This window comes from Entelurus aequoreus, linkage group LG03 (genome assembly GCF_033978785.1).
Source record: "Entelurus aequoreus isolate RoL-2023_Sb linkage group LG03, RoL_Eaeq_v1.1, whole genome shotgun sequence".
Lineage (NCBI taxonomy): Eukaryota > Metazoa > Chordata > Actinopteri > Syngnathiformes > Syngnathidae > Entelurus > Entelurus aequoreus.
This window is the reverse complement of record NC_084733.1, coordinates 10,870,120-10,889,716: the sequence shown is the minus strand read 5'-3', so window position 1 is coordinate 10,889,716 and position 19,597 is coordinate 10,870,120. Positions and strand designations below refer to the sequence as shown.

The 19,597-nt window shown below is 37.4% G+C and overlaps 2 protein-coding genes and 1 non-coding gene across 3 annotated transcripts in view; 1 reads left to right on the top strand and 2 right to left on the bottom strand.

The window, feature by feature from the left end:
* Positions 1-3,249, top strand: part of LOC133645550 (gastrula zinc finger protein XlCGF57.1-like) — a 9,615-nt gene extending 6,366 nt beyond the window's left edge. Inside the window, exon 2 of the mRNA XM_062040383.1 lies at positions 971-3,249. Within this exon, the coding sequence (XP_061896367.1) occupies positions 971-2,529 (1,559 nt within the window). The 3' untranslated portion in view covers positions 2,530-3,249. The remainder of the gene's footprint in view (positions 1-970) is intronic.
* Positions 3,250-7,468: 4,219 nt separating this feature from the next.
* LOC133645549 (gastrula zinc finger protein XlCGF57.1-like) lies at positions 7,469-17,533 on the bottom strand. The gene is made up of 2 exons (XM_062040382.1): positions 17,125-17,533; positions 7,469-10,600 (listed from the first exon to the last, which is right to left on the bottom strand). Exons 1-2 carry the CDS (start codon positions 17,246-17,248, stop codon positions 9,006-9,008), a joined length of 1,719 nt encoding a protein of 572 aa, XP_061896366.1. The 5' UTR covers positions 17,249-17,533; the 3' UTR covers positions 7,469-9,005.
* A 284-nt stretch (positions 17,534-17,817) lies between these two features.
* On the bottom strand, positions 17,818-17,889 carry trnae-cuc (transfer RNA glutamic acid (anticodon CUC)). The gene has a single exon. It is a non-coding gene; the product is annotated as a tRNA-Glu (tRNA).
* Positions 17,890-19,597: the final 1,708 nt, after the last annotated feature.

The window sequence follows — 19,597 nt, the reverse complement described above, 5'->3', positions numbered from 1 at the left end:
CCAACTACTTTGGCACGTGTTGCAGCCATGAAATTCTAAATTAATTATTATTTGCAAAAAAAAAACAAAGTTTATGAGTTTGAACATCAAATATCTTGTCTTTGTAGTGCATTCAACTGAATATGGGTTGAAAAGGATTTGCAAATCATTGTATTCCGTTTATATTTACATCTAACACAATTTCCCAACTCATATGGAAACGGGGTTTGTATATATATATATATATATATATATATATGTATATACTGTATATATGTATATATGTATGTATGTATGTATATATATATATATATATATATATATATATATATATATATATATATATATATATATATATATATATATATATATATATATATATGTATATATATATATATATATATATATATATATATATATATGTATATATATATATATATATATGTATATATATATATATGTAATGCGTGTATCAAGGCTGGGCGATTATATGACTGTGATCGTGATAAATATTGTTTAATCAGACTTTGTGTTTGTGTCTGCAAAGACTCAACTCCTTTGATATAATATGTACTAAAAACTATGTTTGTTCAAATCATTTTTGAGTTTGTTTGTGTACAAGTAATTAAAGAATGTAAATAAAAATATACCACATGAAAGTGTTGTATAGTAAATGTTAACTTGAAATAAAAGTATTATAATATATAGTACAGCACTGATACTTGGTGTACTGCTGAATGTTTGTGATGACAAGCAAAACAAACTAACTAACTTTGAGAGGAAGAAAAGTTGTTCTGTTTACCCCAACAAAACGTACCGAAAAGGAAGGAAAACTGTGGCCCTAAAACCAGGTACGGACCGTAGCACGGGTTACCTTTCCTGTTGCACCTCTAGTAAGCACAATTACATATATCAACAAAATGACAGTTGTCAGCTGGGAAGCAACGCTGGACTTTTCTAAAACATGTGTTTGTCTTCTTGTGTCCTGCAGATGTCTGTAAAGAACATCTTCTCCCTGAGCAGCTGGAGTGGACCTGCAGGATGGAGCAGGGAAAACCACAGCGCCCCCACTTTAAAGAGGAAGAGGAGCCACAGCCTCCTCACATTAAAGAGGAAGAGGCGGAGAAACAGACCCCTCACATTAAAGAGGAAGAGGAGGAACACAGCATCAGTCAAGAAGGAGAGCATAATGAAGGACTGGAGGAGGTTGATGTCACCAAGATGCCATTGACTGTGAAGAGTGAAGATGAGGTCAAAGGTGAAAGTAAGGAGGAGAGAGAGGTGGAGCCTTCAAGCAGCAGCTCAATTCAACACATGAAAACAGAAGCTGATGAAGACCACTGTGGAGGATCACCAGCAGACAAGCTCTTAGCTCCGCTGTCAGATAGTGACGACACAACGTCACACTCTCCTGACACTGATGATGACATGTCATGTCACACTGACATCACACACTATAAATGCTCTCACTGTGGCAAAACTTTCAAATATCATTGTCATTTAAAAATACACGTCAGAACGCACACTGGTGAAAAACCATTCATGTGCTCATTTTGTAGTAAAAGATTCTCCCGGAAAGAACAATTGAAAGTTCACATAAGAATACACACTGGTGAAAAACCTTATTCCTGTTCAAGTTGCAACAAAAGCTTCGGAGAAAGGGCAACGCTTGTGCTACACATGAGAACGCACACCGGTGAAAAACCGTACATGTGCTCAATTTGTGGTAAAAGATTCTCTCAAAAGCAGCATTTGAAAGCGCACGCTAGAAAAAGCACTGCTGAAAAAACGTGTTTGACTTCAACCCACGGTGAAGATTCTGCACAAAATACCGATTTGAAACCATATATGACTCCACACACTGAAGACAAACCATTCATGTGCTCAATTTGTAAGAAAATATTCTCCCGAAAGGAACATTTGAAAATTCACATAAGAACGCACACCGGTGAAAAACCGTACATGTGCTCAATTTGTGGTAAAACATTCTCTCAAAAGCATCATTTGAAAGCACACACAAGAAAAAGCACTGCAGAAAAAACGTGCTCATCTTCAACCCACGGTGAAGATTTTACACAAAATACCGATTTGAAAGCATTTATGACTCCACACACTGGAGACAAACCATTCATGTGCATCATTTGTAAGAAAAGATTCCCCCGAAAACAACAATTGGAAATTCACCACAGAACACACACTGGTGAAAAACCATATTCCTGTTCCAACTGCTGGAAAAGCTTTGCAGAAAAATCCAAACTTACATTACATATGAGAACGCACACCGGCGAAAAACCATATTCCTGTTCATGCTGCAACAAAAGCTTTGCGGACCGATCAGCACTCGTAAAACACATGAATCGACGCACCGGAGAAAAACCTGTTATCTGCTACGTCTGTGGTAAAGGTTTTGTACAAAGTCAAGATTTGAAAGAACACATGGAAATGCACGCTGAGAAAGTGTTGAGTTGCAGTGCGTGTGGTGAAATGTTCCTTTCTAGGGACCAATGTAACAAACACAAGTGTGCTGGTGAGAACAGCAGCAGCAAATGAAGCTGCAGAATGTTCTAACAACATCACCACAGATAACATGTGACATCATCGTCGTGTGGGACGCTATCCTGTTTAATATGTTGCTACCATTTATAGATTGGAATATTTTAGATGAGGGATTTTATTTCCGTCTACTACATGCATTAATATACAACATTGTGTAACATATTTATAAAGAAAAATAAGTAGTTCGATGGAAAATGTGGGAAGTGAAACATCATTTTATTTTATATCCATTTTATTTTTGACTATTTCATTCATTTTAGAAATGTAAACCGTACAAAACATATTACTTACAGTAAACATAAGGATATCCATAATTCAGTGTTATGCTGATACAAAACGGTGTTTTTCAAATCTGTTTTAAATGTATGGAGTGTTTCCATATTTTCATTTCTAATTTTAAATGATGAATTATTTATGATATACATATTTGATTTACATTTGTTCATGCCTTTTTTTGTGTACACATAAATCACTCCTAGTTCATATGTATTGGTTCACATCTGGACCACTTCTGGAAGCATATTATGTTCTCTGTACATAATTTCAACACATTTGTGTTCTACAAGATCATCTACTTTTCAAATGTGACTTTATGATTCATCGGTTGTGTCATGATAAGCCATTCTATTATTAATATTACTCTCTTTTGTATATGAATATTGCTTTTGTGATTGTTTTATATGTATGTCCCCGGACATTTATTCAATAAGCAATGTATGCTTCAACAAAAGTTGGATACAATAAATGTAGTTAACATTTGTTGTGTGTATTTTGTTCAGTTTAATATTGCAGATGTTTCATATTTGATATTTTATATATGTAGAGACGGCAGGAACGTGCAAACAATAATTCCTCTTTATTAGGGAAACACAGGCAGCACAAAAACAAAGATGGCGCAGCTGGGAAGTGCACAAATGGAAAACAGCCATATGACGCGTTGAGGTACAAAGCAAAAAAAAATCCACTCCCGAAAAACATCTTGATTAGCAACCAGGGACAGGTGTTCCTTAATTGCATATTTAGGGCCTGGTGCCGGAGCCAGCGCTCAAACCAGAGGCACTAAGTGATTTACTTTTGATTAAAATAGTTGCCCCACACCCCATTAAAAACTCTTTAATTCATTAAATTACTCAAGGAATAGTACGTGCTTGAGTAGAGGGGGTTTAGGAGCCACAGGGTTTCAAACTAATTTTAGCTCAGCGGCCGCATGGAGGAAAATGTATTCCCATTTGGGCCGGACGGGTAAAATCATGGCATAATAACTTAAAAATAGAACTACAACAACTTCAGATTGTTTTCTTCTTCTTTTTTTACCAAAATAGAACAAGCACATTATGAAAATGTACATATCACAAATAATCATTTTGTCAAAACACTTCTAGTTAGTGAAAAATTCTGAGAAAAAAAATGTGCAGTTTCAAAAACACAATGAAGAACACAATGAATTTAGAGTTAATCTCAGTGTATCTACAAAGCAGTTAAACTTTAAGTCACAGCCCATCTAAGATTGAACAAAAAACAAAATAAAGCATGAATAAAAACGCTTTTATTTATGAACTGCCTCAGTGGTTCATGCAGCATTTTAAATGGGGTTACCAATTGTTTATATTTCTCCTGTTTCTTTTATGTTATGTCTAAGTTATAGCCCATATTTACTCTTCAGAAAACTCAATTTAAATACTGTTTATAGACTCATTTTTTGTGATGTCAAGGTTCACTATGTATTTCTATGCAGCATGCGATATTTAGTTACACCAGCAGAGGGCGCTTGGTGCCTTTGGTATCAGTAGCTGGCGCTGTAGAAGAAGTCTGTCAGTAGGTGTTATGAAAAAAAGTAGATCCGGTTGTAACGCTATTTTAAAAGTAATAATAATCGATTTTGTTTGTAAAAAGCACTTTACATTGAGTAAACAACCTCAAAGTGCTACAGTGTATTAAAACAAATTAATATAAAAAGATGATAAAAAATAAATATAAATAAAAACTAAAACAGCCAAATAGCTAAAACTAGTGTGCATATATCTAAAAAAAAAAAAGGCTTTTTTAAAAAGAAGGGTTTTTAAGCATTTTTTAAAAGCATCCACAGTCTGTGGTAGCTTTGTCCTCGGAGGTTGGAGGAGGTTAGCCTGTCCGGAGCGGAGGTGTCGTGTGGAGGATTTGGGGGTGAGTAGTTCTTTGAGGTAGAGGGGGGCATTTCCATGGAGGCACTGGTGGGTTAGTAGGGAGACTTTGTGTTCAATCCTGAGTGGAACAGGAAGCCAGTGAAGGGATTTGAGAGTTGGTGTGATATGGTCGTATTTCCGCACTCTCATCAGGATCCTAGCAGCAAGTATTCTGTATGTATTGCAGCTTCTGGATGTTCTTGCTGGGGATCCCGACAAGAAGTGTGTTGCAGTAGTCGAGTCTGGAGGAGACAAAGAATTGTAATTGTTTTGCAGATAAGCTGGTTTGCATATAACACGTACAAGCAGTAGTTTAATTTATTCTGTACCTTTTAGAGTAAGCAATGTTATTAAAGCTAAGGTCTGTTTTGTTAATTTAAAGAGTTAAAAAACGAGTCACATTCAGGGTTATTTTATGGCGGACGTTGGTCCGACGGTAACCACGGTGACGGAGCAAAATACAGTTACGTTTTAGTTTAAAGGCCTACTGAAATTTTTTTTTTTTATTTAAACGGGGATAGCAGATCCATTCTATGTGTCATACTTGATCATTTCGCGATATTGCCATATTTTTGCTGAAAGGATTTAGTAGAGAACAACGACGATAAAGTTCGCAACTTTTGGTCTCTGCTAAAAAAAAAGCCTTGCCCGTACCGGAAGTAGCGTGACGTCGCAGGTTGAAAGGCTCCTCACATTTCCCCATTGTTTACACCAGCAGCGAGAGCGATTCGGACCGAGAAAGCGACGATTACCCCATTCATTTGAGCCAGGATGAAAGATTTGTGGATGAGGAACGTGAGAGCGAAGGACTAGAGTGCAGTGCAGGACGTATCTTTTTTCGCTCTGACCGTAACTTAGGTACAAGGGCTCATTGGATTTTACACTTTCTCCTTTTTCTATTGTGGATCACGGATTTGTAATTTAAACCACCTCGGATACTATATCCTCTTGAAAATGAGAGTCGAGAACGCGAAATGGACATTCACAGTGACTTTTATCTCCACGACAATACATCGGCGAAGCACTTTAGCTACGGAGCTAACGTGATAGCATCGGGCTTAACTGCAGATAGAAACAAAATAAATAAACCCCTGACTGGAAGGATGGACAGAAAATCAACAATACTATTAAACCATGGACATGTAACTACACGGTTAATGCTTTCCAGCCTGGCGAAGCTTAACAATGCTGTTGCTAACGACGCCATTGAAGCTAACTTAGCTACGGAACCTCACAGAGCTATGCTAAAAACATTAGCTATCCACCTACGCCAGCCAGCCCTCATCTGCTCATCAACACCCGTGCTCACCTGCGTTCCAGCGATCGACCGAACGACGAAGGACTTCACCCGATCATCCGTGCGGTCGGCGGCTAGCGTCGGATAGCGCGTCCGCTATCCAAGTCAAAGTCCTCCCGGTTGTGTTGCTGCAGCCAGCCGCTAATACACCGATCCCACCTACAACTTTCTTCTTTGCAGTCTTCATTGTTCATTAAACAAATTGCAAAAGATTCACCAACACAGATGTCCAGAATACTGTGGAATTTTGAGATGAAAACAGAGCTTTTTGTATTGGATTCAATGGCGTCCGAATACTTCCGTTTCAACGATTGACGTCACGCGCATACGTCATCATACATAGACGTTTTCAACCGGAAGTTTAGCGGGAAATTTAAAATTGCACTTTATAAGTTAACCCGGCCGTATTGGCATGTGTTGCAATGTTAAGATTTCATCATTGATATATAAACTATCAGACTGCGTGGTCGGTACTAGTGGCTTTCAGTAGGCCTTTAAAGTCACATCTTAAGTGCACAGGAAGTCAGTGCAGGTGAGCCAGTATATATATATATATATATATATATATATATATATATATATATATATATATATATATATATATATATATATATATATATATATATATATATATGTATATATGTATATACAGTATAGGCGTAATATGATCAAACTTTCTTGTTCTTGTCAAAAGTCTAGCAGCCGCATTTTGTATCAACTGTAATCTTTTAATGCTAGACATAGGGAGAGCCGAAAATAATACGTCACAGTAATCGAGACGAAACGTAACGAACGCATGAATAATGATCTCAGCGTCGCTAGTGGACAAAATGGAATGAATTTTAGCGATATTACAGAGATGAAAGAAGGCCGTTTTAGTAACACACCTCCAGTCAACTACAACCCTAGCCTAACCCCCTCTCCGGATTGTAAATAATCAAATGTATATACTTGTTCTTATGCTTTCTGAGCTCACTATGTTCACCGCTCGCTGTACATATCCTACCAAGTCAGACCTACACTGTTACAATGTCCATTTCTCAGATGATATAATTGTTGTTGACTGAAGTGCTGATATCAACCAAACCTTTTGTTTCTTATAGTACATACCTGTAACTGTGGTGCGTGAAAGAACCCTTGATTAAAGCCAGGGGAGGGTTAACTACCAGTATGTACACTAATGATATATTATGATTATTTTCATTCACTAATAACAATACACAAATAAAATGAGAAATAGAACACACACAACAAATATTCACTATATTTATTGTGAAAAACTTTTGTTGAAGCATACATTGTTTATTGCATTAAGGTCTGGGAACGTTCATATAAAACAATCACAAAAGCAATATTCATATTATTGGCAGGAATTAATAGAATGGATCATAATGATAATAATAATAATATTAGACTTTATTTGTAAAAAGCACTTAACATTGAGTAAACAACTTCAAAGTGCTACAGTGTATTAAAAAATAAAAAGATAATAAAAAATAAAAACTAGAACAGCCAAATAGCTAAAACTAGTATGCATATATCTAAAAAAAAAAAAGGCTTTTTTAAAAAGAAGGGTTTTTAAGCCTTTTTAAAAAGCATCCACAGTCTGAGGTGTCCTCAGGTGGTCAGGGAGAGCGTTCCACAGACTGGGAGCGACGGAGCAGAAAGCCCAGTCTCCCATTGTTCGTAGCTTTGTCTCAACAAATGATTCATGAAGTCACACATTTTAAAAGTAAATATATTAGAATACACAACTCTTTGAATGATGTGTAAAGTAAAATAAAAAAAAAGCTTCCAGAAGTGGTCCAGAAAATGTTTCAGATGGTAAATATGAATTAAGAGGAATTGATGTGCACTCAAAAGCAAAGTTATGAACAAATGTAAAATATGTATATCATATAAAAGGAGTTTATCTCTGGAAACCTTTAAAATTACAAAAAGGAAACATGTAACAAACTTCACATGTTTAAAAACGTGTATAAAAATATGTATGAATTAGTATAAAACGGAATTATTAATATCTAAATACACATTTTAGTATGTTAAATATAACCATTTTGTACTGTTCAATGAAAAAAGTTAACACAATTGGCAAAATATTTGTTTGAAAAGCATATGAACACCATCCATCCATTTTCTACTGCTTCAATCAACCGTCAATCAATGTTTATTTATATAGCCCTAAATCACAAGTGTCTCAAAGGGCTGCACAAGCCACATTGACATCCTCGGTTCAGAGCCCACATAAGGAGTCATTACTTTGACTTAGTAAATTAGTAAGTCAAAATATTGACTTACTAAGTCATAATAATGACAAAATAATGACTTACTAAGTCATAATAATGACATACTTAGTATCTCAGGTAACTAAGAATGTTTTGTGTTTTGTTTTTACTTTATGGAAAAAATATCCATCCATCCATCCATTTCCTACCGCTTGTCCCTTTTGGGGTCGCGGGGGGTGCTGTAGCCTATCTCAGCTGCATTCGGGCGGAAGGCGGGGTACACCCTGGACAAGTCGCCACCTCATCGCAGGGCCAACACAGATAGACAAGACAACATTCACACTCACATTCACACACTAGGGCCAATTTAGTGTTGCCAATCAACCTATCCCCAGGTGCATGTCTTTGGAGGTGGGAGGGGCCTATCCCCAGGTGCATGTCTTTGGAGGTGGGAGGGGCCTATCCTCAGGTGCATGTCTTTGGAGGTGGGAGGAAGCCGGAGGGAAACCCACGCAGTCACGGGGAGAACATGCAAACTCCCGAGCCCAGGATTGAACCCAGGACTTTGGTATTGTGAGGCACACGCACTAACCCCTGTGCCACCATGAACACAATGTTGTATATTAATGTGTGTATTTGCCTGAAATAACAGCAATATTCAAAAAATTACAATCTATAAATAGTAGCGGCATATGAACAAGATTGTGTCACCTACACAATGATGTCACACGTTATTTGTGGTGATGTTTGAATGTAAAATTTTGACAATTTATTCAAAATCATCAATCATTTGCTGCCGGTCTCACCAGCACACCCGTGTTTCTCACACTGGTACTTATAAGAGAATCTTTCACCACACGCACTGCAACTGTACACTTTCTCACCCGTGTGTCTTCTCATGTGTAATTTAAGCGCCGACTGGTCAGCAAAGCCTCTGTTGCAGGTTGAACAGAAATACGGTTTCTCGCCAGTGTGCGTTCGCGCGTGTCTTGCGAGTTTTGTTTGTTCACAAAAGCTTCTGTCGCAGCTTGAACACGAATATGGTTTTTCGCCAGTGTGTGTTCTTGTGTGTACTTTCAAATCGCTGTTGTGTGTAAAACATTTACCACAGACTGGACAGGAGAAATCTTTTTCTCCGGTGTGTATTTTTGTATGTACTTTCAAACTTTGCTTCCGGGAGAATCTCTTACAACAAACTGAGCACGTAAATGTTTTTTCTCCCGTGTGTATTGTCATGTGTACTTTCAAAGCATTGTTTTCTAAAAAATCCTTACTACAGGTTGAACATGAGAACGGTTTTTCCCCAGTGTGTCTTCTCATGTGTACTTTCAGATGACTATTTTTTGCAAAAGCTTGAGCACATACCGAGCAGGAGAATGTTTTTTCTCCGGTGTGTATTATCATGTGTACTTTCAAAGTGCTATTTTGTGTAAATCCTTGACCACAGATTGAACATGAAAATGGTTTTTCTCCAGTGTGTCTTCGCATGTGTACTTTCAGATGTTGCCTTTGTGTAAAATCTTTACCGCAGTTTGAGCAAGAATAAGGTTTGTCTCCGGTGTGTGTTCTCATGTGTTTTTTTAACTCGGTGTTTCGTAAAAAACTTTTAGCACAGACTGAACATGGAAAAGTTTTCTCTCCGGTGTGTATTCTCATGTGAACTTTCAAATATTCCTTCCGAGAAAATCTTTTACTACATACCGAGCACATGAAGGGTTTGTCTTCGGCGTGTACTCTGGCGTGTAATTTTAAATGTTCCTTCCTGGAGAATCTTTTACGGCAAATTGAGCACGTGAATGGTTTTTCTCCGGTGTGCGTTCTCACGTGTGTTTTCAAATGTTGCCACTGAGTAAAATCTTTGCCGCAGTTTAAACAGGAAAAAGGTTTTTCCCCAGTGTGTATTCTCATGTGTGTCTTCAGATTACAACGGTGATTGAAGGTTTTGTCGCAGTGAGAGCATTGAAAGTGTGTGTTGTCAGTGTGACATGTCGTATCAACTTTAGAATCTTCATCTTCAGTGTCAGGAGAGTGTGAGGTTGCGTCGTCACTATCTGACAGTGGAGCTAAGAGCTTGTCTGCTGGTGATCCTCCACAGTGGTCTCCATCACCTTCTGTTGTCATGTGTCGAGTTGAGCTGCTGCTTGGAAGCTCCGCCTCTCTCTTCTCCTCACTTTCACTTTTAACCTCATCGTCTTCCCTCTTCACAATGACAGTCAACAGCCTCCTGGTGACGCCAACCTCCTCCGATCCTTCAATACGCTCTCCCTCCTGACTGATGCTGTGTTCCTTCTTTTCCTCTTTTAGTTGGGGGGCCTGTGGCTCCTCCTGCTCCGTCCAGGAGATCCACTCCTGCTGCCCAGGGAGATGTTCTTCACGTGCACCTGCAAGGCACAAGAAGACCAACTTACTTTAGAAAAAAATCCAGCTTTGCTCAGTCGCATGTTTACAAGTACTAAAGAAAATCAAATTATCGCATGAACTAGCTAAAAAAATGCTTCAAAAAATATTTAAACACCTTAGTCTGATTGTTATCATCTTTTTTGCCCTTCAACTGGTACCAAACACTCCAGCAACACTCAACCACAGAACTGCATCATCCAGTGCTACACTGGCTTCCAGGAAGTCTGTTTTGGAGTTGATTTTTAACCTTTAGTGTTTGTTTTTAACCTCTTAAGGCCCAAGCTGTTTGTTTACATGTTTTTTTTTAATTTCTCTTTGCTATTTGGGCTTCTTGGACCCTAATTAGAATAAAAACTAAGAATCATCTTTTGATATGATGTACTTAGTCCATAAGTCCACAAACGTGTACTTCATGTTTAGTGACATGCTAATTCTTATTTTTACACTTTTTTTCCCCAAATTCCATTGTATGTTATACTCTTCTGACACCACCAGATGGCAGTATAAGTGTCCACATAAGGAAATAAGAGCTAAAAGGTTCCAACTAAGCCGGTAGTTGATGGTACTGCTCCATCATATTTGTGGGAACTTTCAAACATCCAATTGGTCTTTTTCTTTAGCTGGTCCTCGACTTTGAAATATTGTATTTTCCGTACCCTAGAGGGGTGTGGGGGTTACCCACATATGCGGTCCTCTCCAAGGTTTCTCATAGTCATTCACATTGACGTCCCACTGGGGTGAGTTTTCCTTGCCCGTATGTGGGCTCTGTACCGAGGATGTCGTTGTGGCTTGTACAGCCCTTTGAGACACTTGTGATTTAGGGCTATATAAATAAACATTGATTGATTGATTAATTGATAAGGCGCACTGGACTATAGGGCGCATTAAAGGAGTCCTATTATTTTATTTTTTTTCGAAATGTAAAACACTTCCTTGTGGTCTACATAACATGTAATGGTGGTTCTTTGGTCAAAATGTTGCATAGATCAGTGTTTTTCAACCACTGTGCCGCGGCACACTAGTGTGCCGTGAGATACAGTCTGGTGTGCCGTGGGAGATTATCTATTTTCACCTATTTGGGTTAAAAATATTGTTTGCAAACCAGTAATTATAGTCTGCAAATGATGTGTTGTTGTTGAGTGTCGGTGCTGTCTAGCGCTCGGCAGAGTAACCGTGTAATACTCTTCCATATCAGTAGGTGGCAGCCGGTAGTTAATTGTTTTGTAGATGTCGGAAACAGCGGGAGGCAGTGTGCAGGTAAAAAGGTGTCTAATGCTTAAACCAAAAATAAACAAAAGGTGAGTGCCCCTAAGAAAAGGCATTGAAGCTTAGGGAAGGCTATGCAGAACTAAATCAAAACTGAACTGGCTACAAAGTAAACAAGAACAGAATGCTGGACGACAGCAAAGACTTACTGTGGAGCAAAGACGGCGTACACAATGTACATCCGAACATGACATGACAATCAACAATGTCCACACAAAGAAGGATAAAAACAACTGAAATATCCTTGATTGCTAAAACAAAGTAGATGTGGGAAATATCGCTCAAAGGAAGACATGCAACTGCTACAGGAAAATACCAAAAAAAGAGAAAAAGCCACCAAAATAGGAGCGCAAGACAAGAACTAAAACACTACACACAAGAAAACAGCAAAAAACTCAAAATAAGTCAGGGGGTGATGTGACAGGTGGTGACAGTACACCTACTTTGAGACAAGAGCTATAATGATACATGCTTGGTTATGCTTTAAAGTCATATCCAACAATTATGACAACGACTTTTTACTTGTCAACTGAGTTTTGTTTTTTAGCGATTTCTGCTGGTGGTGTGCCTCCGCATTTTTTCAATGCAAAAAATGTGCCTTGGCTCAAAAAAGGTTGAAAAACACTGGTCTACATAACATGTGATGGTGGTTCTTTGGTCAAAATGTTGCATAGATGATGTTTTACAGATCATTTTCAAGCCGCTTTCTGACAGTCGCCTTCTCCCCGTCATCTTTGTTGTAGCGGTGTAGCTTGCAAGGACGGGAGTGGAAGAAGTGTCAAAAGATGGAGCTAACTGTTTTAATGACATTCAGACTTTACTTCAATCAATAACGGAGCAGCATCTCCTCATTCGGAAACAACAAAAACTACACCGGAAATGTGTTCCGTGAAAAACCGTCCGACCGGAACTCTAATAACTAAAGTTCCTTAGGTGAATAATGTTAACTCACTACGCCGGTATGTTTTAGCGCTTTCATGGTGAGTTTACTGACAGATATAAGTACGAACTTTACACTACTTTATATTAGAAATGGCAACAGCGGAGGATGAATGTCCCATAACAAGAAGATAGAGAAAAAGAAGAAGATTATCGACTACGGTGTCGGCACGGAATACAAAGGCGGACGCGTGCAATTTTTCAGGATTTATGCAGATCCCAAATTCGGATCAGCAGGTACCAGAAAGTAAGAAAGGTTGCTTTTAATATGTCTTACCTTGTACACACACCATAATAATACACGTATGTTTAATGCGCCGACAATCGTTTGAGGCTTCATAGCTTACCAAAGTCGTACTAAAACATTTTGATACATCTTTGAGCGCACACACACACACACACACACACACACACACACACACACACACACACACACACACACACACACACACACACACACACACACACACACACACACACACACACACACACACACACACACACACACAGACACACACACACTTTCTTGCTCAGCAGCAGTGTGAGATCATAATGTAACTACAATCATGTGTACTTAAATAAAAGATGTATGCTTTACAGTATTTTTAGGATATGATCAGAGTCACTTCAGTTAGCTTAGTGCATTAATTAAAGCAAGCTATAGCTAACAGACTGAACAACAACACATAACTTTTAATTGTTATTAACAAAACCCCCCCATCAGACTGTGACGAAACTAAGTATCAATGAAAAAAATTAAAATACTAAGAGTATGTGAGCAGGGTTTCCCACACATTCATTTATTTGTGGCGGCCCGCCACGAAGGAATTACGCCCGCCACAAATTTAAAAAATAAAAATAAATTAAAAAAATAAACATTTTGTTTGTTGTTGTCCTGTCCAGCTTCTCAGGCAAATCATATAGTTGATGTAGATGACCATATAAGCTGTTCAGATTTACTTTACAAAAGAGAAGTGTAGGATACTTCTCTTGTTGCCTTATTTGTATTTGACTTTATTAAATGTATTTATATTAGAAACACAACATGTGTATATAACAAAGGGTGCAAAGTCTGCAGGCAGTAGGAAACACATGGTTAAGTGTAGGGAGTAAAACTGATGGCAGTCTAAAGTTCAAGATTTTTGGAGCTCTTTGTTCAGTGGATCAGATGTTTGATGAAGCTCTGTGTCTATCTACCACCACTACTGTTTTCTGTTTATTTGTTACTGACTGTGGCAGGACACCTCTGCCTCTGTTTAACTTTATGTTGCTGGTAAATAATAAAGTTAAATTATTTAGTATGCACTAATTAAAGGGTCAGAGCTTTAAGAGACATTTTAGCTTTTATATTTTATAAGATATATTTTTTGTAAGAACCACAATTAATAAATATATTTCAGTGAATAACTTATTGTTCAAATCTGTATATAAATATGTACATAAAGTGTTGTAATTATATTGTAAAATGGATGGATGGACGTTTAAAACAAAACTGTTATTATTAATTAGTAAGTATACATTTTGTTTTAGCCTTTTTAGAGAAAATCAAATCGTTGTAGTAAATTATGCAAATTACTCGATGATGTCATGGTGACCACGCCCATAGCCACGCCCCCACCGCCACAGGTATCTTGGCAGTTTATGGGAAACACTTGTGAGAGTTCCACTCCTACCTTGTTTACTTTCCTGATGACCTCCTTAATGTTTTGTAATCAATCAGAAACTTTAAACACAGATGAAATGTGCCAAAAATGGGTATGTGCAGAGAGAGAGATAGTGGTTTGCATAATACTCTATTTTTTGTAGTGGATTTGGATGTAATTTGTAACCATGTATGGTGCATCGGCATTGTAGTGGGGAAAATATATTTGAGTAATTTCTTGTCTAACAATTTTAGCGTAAGTGCTGGTGTGTGTTGCTTTGTCTTGGCTGCAGGCGGCCTGGGTTTTGTCAAAGATAAGACACTTTTATAGCCCTGATGCATTCCTGTGGAGATGTCTCCAAACCCCCACCTTCTCTGTGAACAGGACAAAGATTGCTGTGATGTGGGGAGATAACTCATTTATATTGTATTTGCTTTTTTGTCAAAGGTTGCTCTCCAAATGGGTTCCTTTTAGACATTGACTTTTTCATGTTTGATGAAGACATTCCTGTTGGCTGACATCACCATCAGATAAAGTGTGTTTTGCGCATTCCACCTTCCCCCTCCCAGGATGAGACACTTTGCCCAAACCCCTCCCATCCCTCCTCTCACATTTCCCAAAGCAGATATAAACAACTTGAAGATTTCCCTCTCTCTCTCATCCTTTCTTGCTACTATCTTCTCTCAATTCAAATTCAGACAACTGTATTAATCCCTCATAGAGCAATTCATTCTGAGCAGCAGGTTGTCGTGTGGTTCGTATAGCCTAAACATGGCTCACAATAAATAGTAGAGATGTCCGATAATATCGGTCTGCCGATATTATCGGCCGATAAATGCGTCAGTCCACCCCAGGGCAGTTGTGGCTACGAAAGTAGCTTACCACCACCAGGTGTGAATGAATGATGGGTTTTTAACATGTAAAGCGACTTTGGGTACTTAGAAAAGCGCTATATAAATCCCAGGTATTATTATTATTATTATTATTATTATTAAAATGTAATATCGGAAATTACCGGTATCGTTTTTTTTATTATCAGTATCGTTTTTTTGTTGTTGTTTTTTTTTATTAAATCCACATAAAAAACACAAGATACACTTACAATTAGTGCACCAACCCAAAAAAACCTCCCGCCCCCATTTACACTCATTCACACAAAAGGGTTGTTTCCTTCTGTTATTAATATTCTGGTTCCTACATTATATATCAATATATATCAATACAGTCTGCAAGGGATACAGTCCGTAAGCACACATGATTGTGCGTGCTGCTGGTCCACTAATAATACTAACCTTCAACAGTTCATTTGACAAATTTTCATTAATTACTAGTTTCTATGTAACTGTTTTTATATTGTTTTACTTTCTTTTTTATTCAAGAAAATGTTTTTAATTTATTTATATTATTTTATTTGATTCATTTTTTTAAAAAGTACCTTATCTTCACCATACATGGTTGTCCAAATTAGGCATAATAATGTGTTAATTTCACGACTGTATATATCGGTTGATATCGGTATCGGTAATTAAAGAGTTGGACAATATCGGCATATCGGATATCGGCAAAAAGCCATTATCGGACATCCCTAATAAATAGTCAATAATACAACACACGTCAGACAACATGACCTTAGAATGGATAATATAAAAAAGCTTGCGATACCCTAATGTATAAGTAGAGGTAATCTGCAACCAAACGTATGGTTCTCATAATAGTAAAAACTATTCTCATATTAAAACTTTAAATTTAGAAATGTTTTCTCATATGATTTTTTCCCTCATAGTACAATTTTATTTTTTCCCATAAATCAACAGTTTTCCCTTGAATAATTTTTTTCTCATAAAGCATACAACTTTATTCTCTTGACACCTTTTTCTCATTTGATGTTTTTCTCATAACTTTCATCGTATTAAAACTTACACTTTACAACTGTTGTATATTCAAATTTTTTCTCATCATAGTACAACTTTTTCCTATATATATATATATATTTTTTAAATGTATTCTCTGGAAAAAAACGTTTTCCTCCTTATTCCACACAATAACAGTAAAAGGTGTTTACACCGCAGGCCAAAGTGGCCCAAATCAAATAGTTTGAAATCAGATTTTTTTTTCCAGCTGACTGTTTACACTGCAAGTAAAATGTGATCTTTATCAGACTCCAGTATAAATACATGCACACAGGCCCCAACAAAGGAGGTTGACCCCATTCCGCAAATAAACAAGGAAGTCCCTACCACTACAAAATAAAATAAGTCGCCACACTTTAGTGCACTACCATGAGCTTATGTAACGAAACTTCGTTCTTATCTGTGTTGTAAAGTTCAAATTTGAATAACAATAAAAAGGAAGTCTAAGTCTAAGACTAATAACAATAATGCATACATTATTGCGGGCCGGTTCTAATACTAATCAAATATCATCCCGGGGGCCGTAGATCATTAATTCGCGGGCCGGATCTGGCCCGCGGGCCTTGACTTTGACACCCCTGTGTTAAGTGTTTCAAAACGCAATAATAATCACATGTGTTAGTACACCTTTTAATCAAAATTAGTCTGACATGCCATGTCCATGTTCCATCCATCCATTTCATACCGCTTGTCCCTACCAGTCCACTATAAAGTTAGCAAACATGCAAGAGTAAAAAGTAAACATACCTGTTCTGTGTAACACAACTTGATGTTCCTTGAAAACAGCGTCCAGTAGTTGATGTTGTCGCTCCTTCTCCTCTTTTGTTGCTGACAATTCCTCCTTGTACTCTGCTATCGTTCTTTCGCACATTTCCACACAATCACAACACTTTACACTTTAAACTCGCTCTCTGCTTAGCGACGTGTTGATAACTTCTGCGTCACTTTGTTAGCAGCTAACAAGCTAAGCTAACTAGCAAGTTGAGCTAACTATAGCACGCTGAGCGAGCCGAATAAGCTTAAAAAGTTCACTGAGACGAGTTGCGGGTTTATCCTGACACGGCGAATTAATAAAGTGTGTTTTTTTGTGACGCGAAGAGATGTGGCGAGATTTAGAAGCGTGTGTGGAGTAAATGGAAGGAACTGAAGCTTGAAGCTTGTTCCAACTAGGGGAGGAGCCTATGTGTCTTCTTCTTCTTCTTTGGTTTAACGGCGGTTGCAAGTTGATTTAGTGCACTAGCGCCACTCCCCGGATGTGGATGGTTACGTTATGGCACTGTTTGCTGATGATGGATTGATTGATTTATTGAAACTTTTATCAGTAGATTGCACAGTACAGTACATATTCTGTACAATAGACCACTAAATGGTAACATCCGAATACGTTTTTCAACTTGTTTAAGTCGGGGTCCACGTAAATCAATTCATGGTAAAAGGTAGTTCCCTGACCGGGAATCGAACCCGGGCCGCGGCGGTGAGAGCGCCGAATCCTAACCACTAGACCACCAGGGAAGTGGTTGAATGGACGATATCAAAGAAAGCAAAAATACAAATCATATTGTTACTCCCTCCGAGGTCTTAATCAAGGCTCAAGTTTTCTCATTGGCACTCATCGAGGGCGGACACTCCCCCTTCCTCTCCCTTATCTCTCCTGCTTTACTCCCAACAGGTGTAAAAGAAAGTGCATCTCTATCCTCCTTCAGAACTGCACTAACCCAGGGGTCACCAACGCGGTGCCCGCGGGCACCAGGTAGCCCGTAAGGACCAGATGAGTAGCCCGCTGGCCTGTTCTAAAAATAGCTCAAATAGCAGCACTTACCAGTGAGCTGCCTCTATTTTTTAAATGTTATTTATTTACTAGCAAGCTGGTCTCGCTTTGCCCGACATTTTTAATTCTAAGAGAGACAAAACTCAAATAGAATTTGAAAATCCAAGAAAATATTTTGAAGAGTTGGTCTTCACTTGTTTAAATAAATTCATTAATTTTTTTACTTTGCTTCTTATAACTTTCAGAAAGACAATTTTAGAGAAAAAATACAACCTTAAAAATGATTTTAGGATTTTTAAACACATATACCTTTTTACCTTTTAAATTCCTTCCTATTCTTTCCTGACAATTTAAATCAATGTTCAAGTAAAAAAAAAAATGTTTATTGTAAAGAATAATAAATACATTTTAATTAAATTCTTCATTTTAGCTTCACTTTTTTCGACGAAGAATATTTGTGAAATATTTCTTCAAACTTATTATGATTAAAATTCAAAAAAAATATTCTGGCAAATCTAGAAAATCTGTAGAATCAAATTTAAATCTTATTTCAAAGTCTTTTGATTTTTTTTTAAAATTTTTGTTCTGGAAAATATAGAAGAAATAATGATTTGTCCTTGTTAGAAATATAGCTTGGACAAATTTGTTATATATTCTGACAAAGTGCAGATCGGATTTTAACCTATTTAAAACATGTCATCAAAATTCTAAAATTAATCTTAATCAGGAAAAATTACTAATGATGTTCCATAAATTCATTTTTTTATTTTTTCAAAAAGATTCAAATTAGCTAGTTTTTCTCTTCTTTTTTTCGGTTGAATTTTTAATTTTAAAGAGTCGAAATTGAAGATAAACTGTTTCAATATTTAATTGTCATTTTTTTGTTTTCTCCTCTTTTAAACCGTTCAATTAAGTGTAAATATCATTAATTATTAATAATAACATAGAGTTAAAGGTAAATTGAGCAAATTGGCTATTTCTAGCTATTTATTTAAGTGTGTATCAAACTGGTAGCCCTTCGCATTAATCAGTACCCAAGAAGTAGCTCTTGGTTTCAAAAAGGTTGGTGACCCCTGCACTAAAAGAACACCTCCAGGCAGGAATTGGAGTACAGGACACTGATCGCTGACTTTGTGAAGTGGTCTCAGGCGAAACCATCTGGTCCGTAATGTGGACAAGACCAAGGAGCTGGTCATCGACTTCAGGAAGAGAGTGACCCCGGTGGAGCCCATCAAGATCCAGGGCCGGGCGGTGGTAGTCATACTTGCCAACCTTGAGAACTCCGATATCGGGAGGTGGGGGGGGGGCGTGTTTGGGGCGGGGGGCCTGGCTAAGGGCGTTGTTAAGAGGAGAGTATATTTACAGCTAGAATTCACCAAATCAAGTATTACATATATATATATATATATATATATATATATATATATATATATATATATATATATATATATA

What these genes read in the sequence shown, in the direction of transcription:
- LOC133645549 (XM_062040382.1), bottom strand. Translation starts at nt 17,248, where the DNA reads ATGTGCGAAAGAACGATAGCAGAGTACAAGGAGGAATTGTCAGCAACA. An exon ending in AGTTGTGTTACACAGAACAG is followed by an intron (nt 10,601 to 17,124) that starts GTATGTTTACTT and finishes TGTGCCTTGCAG; the next exon opens with GTGCACGTGAAGAACATCTC.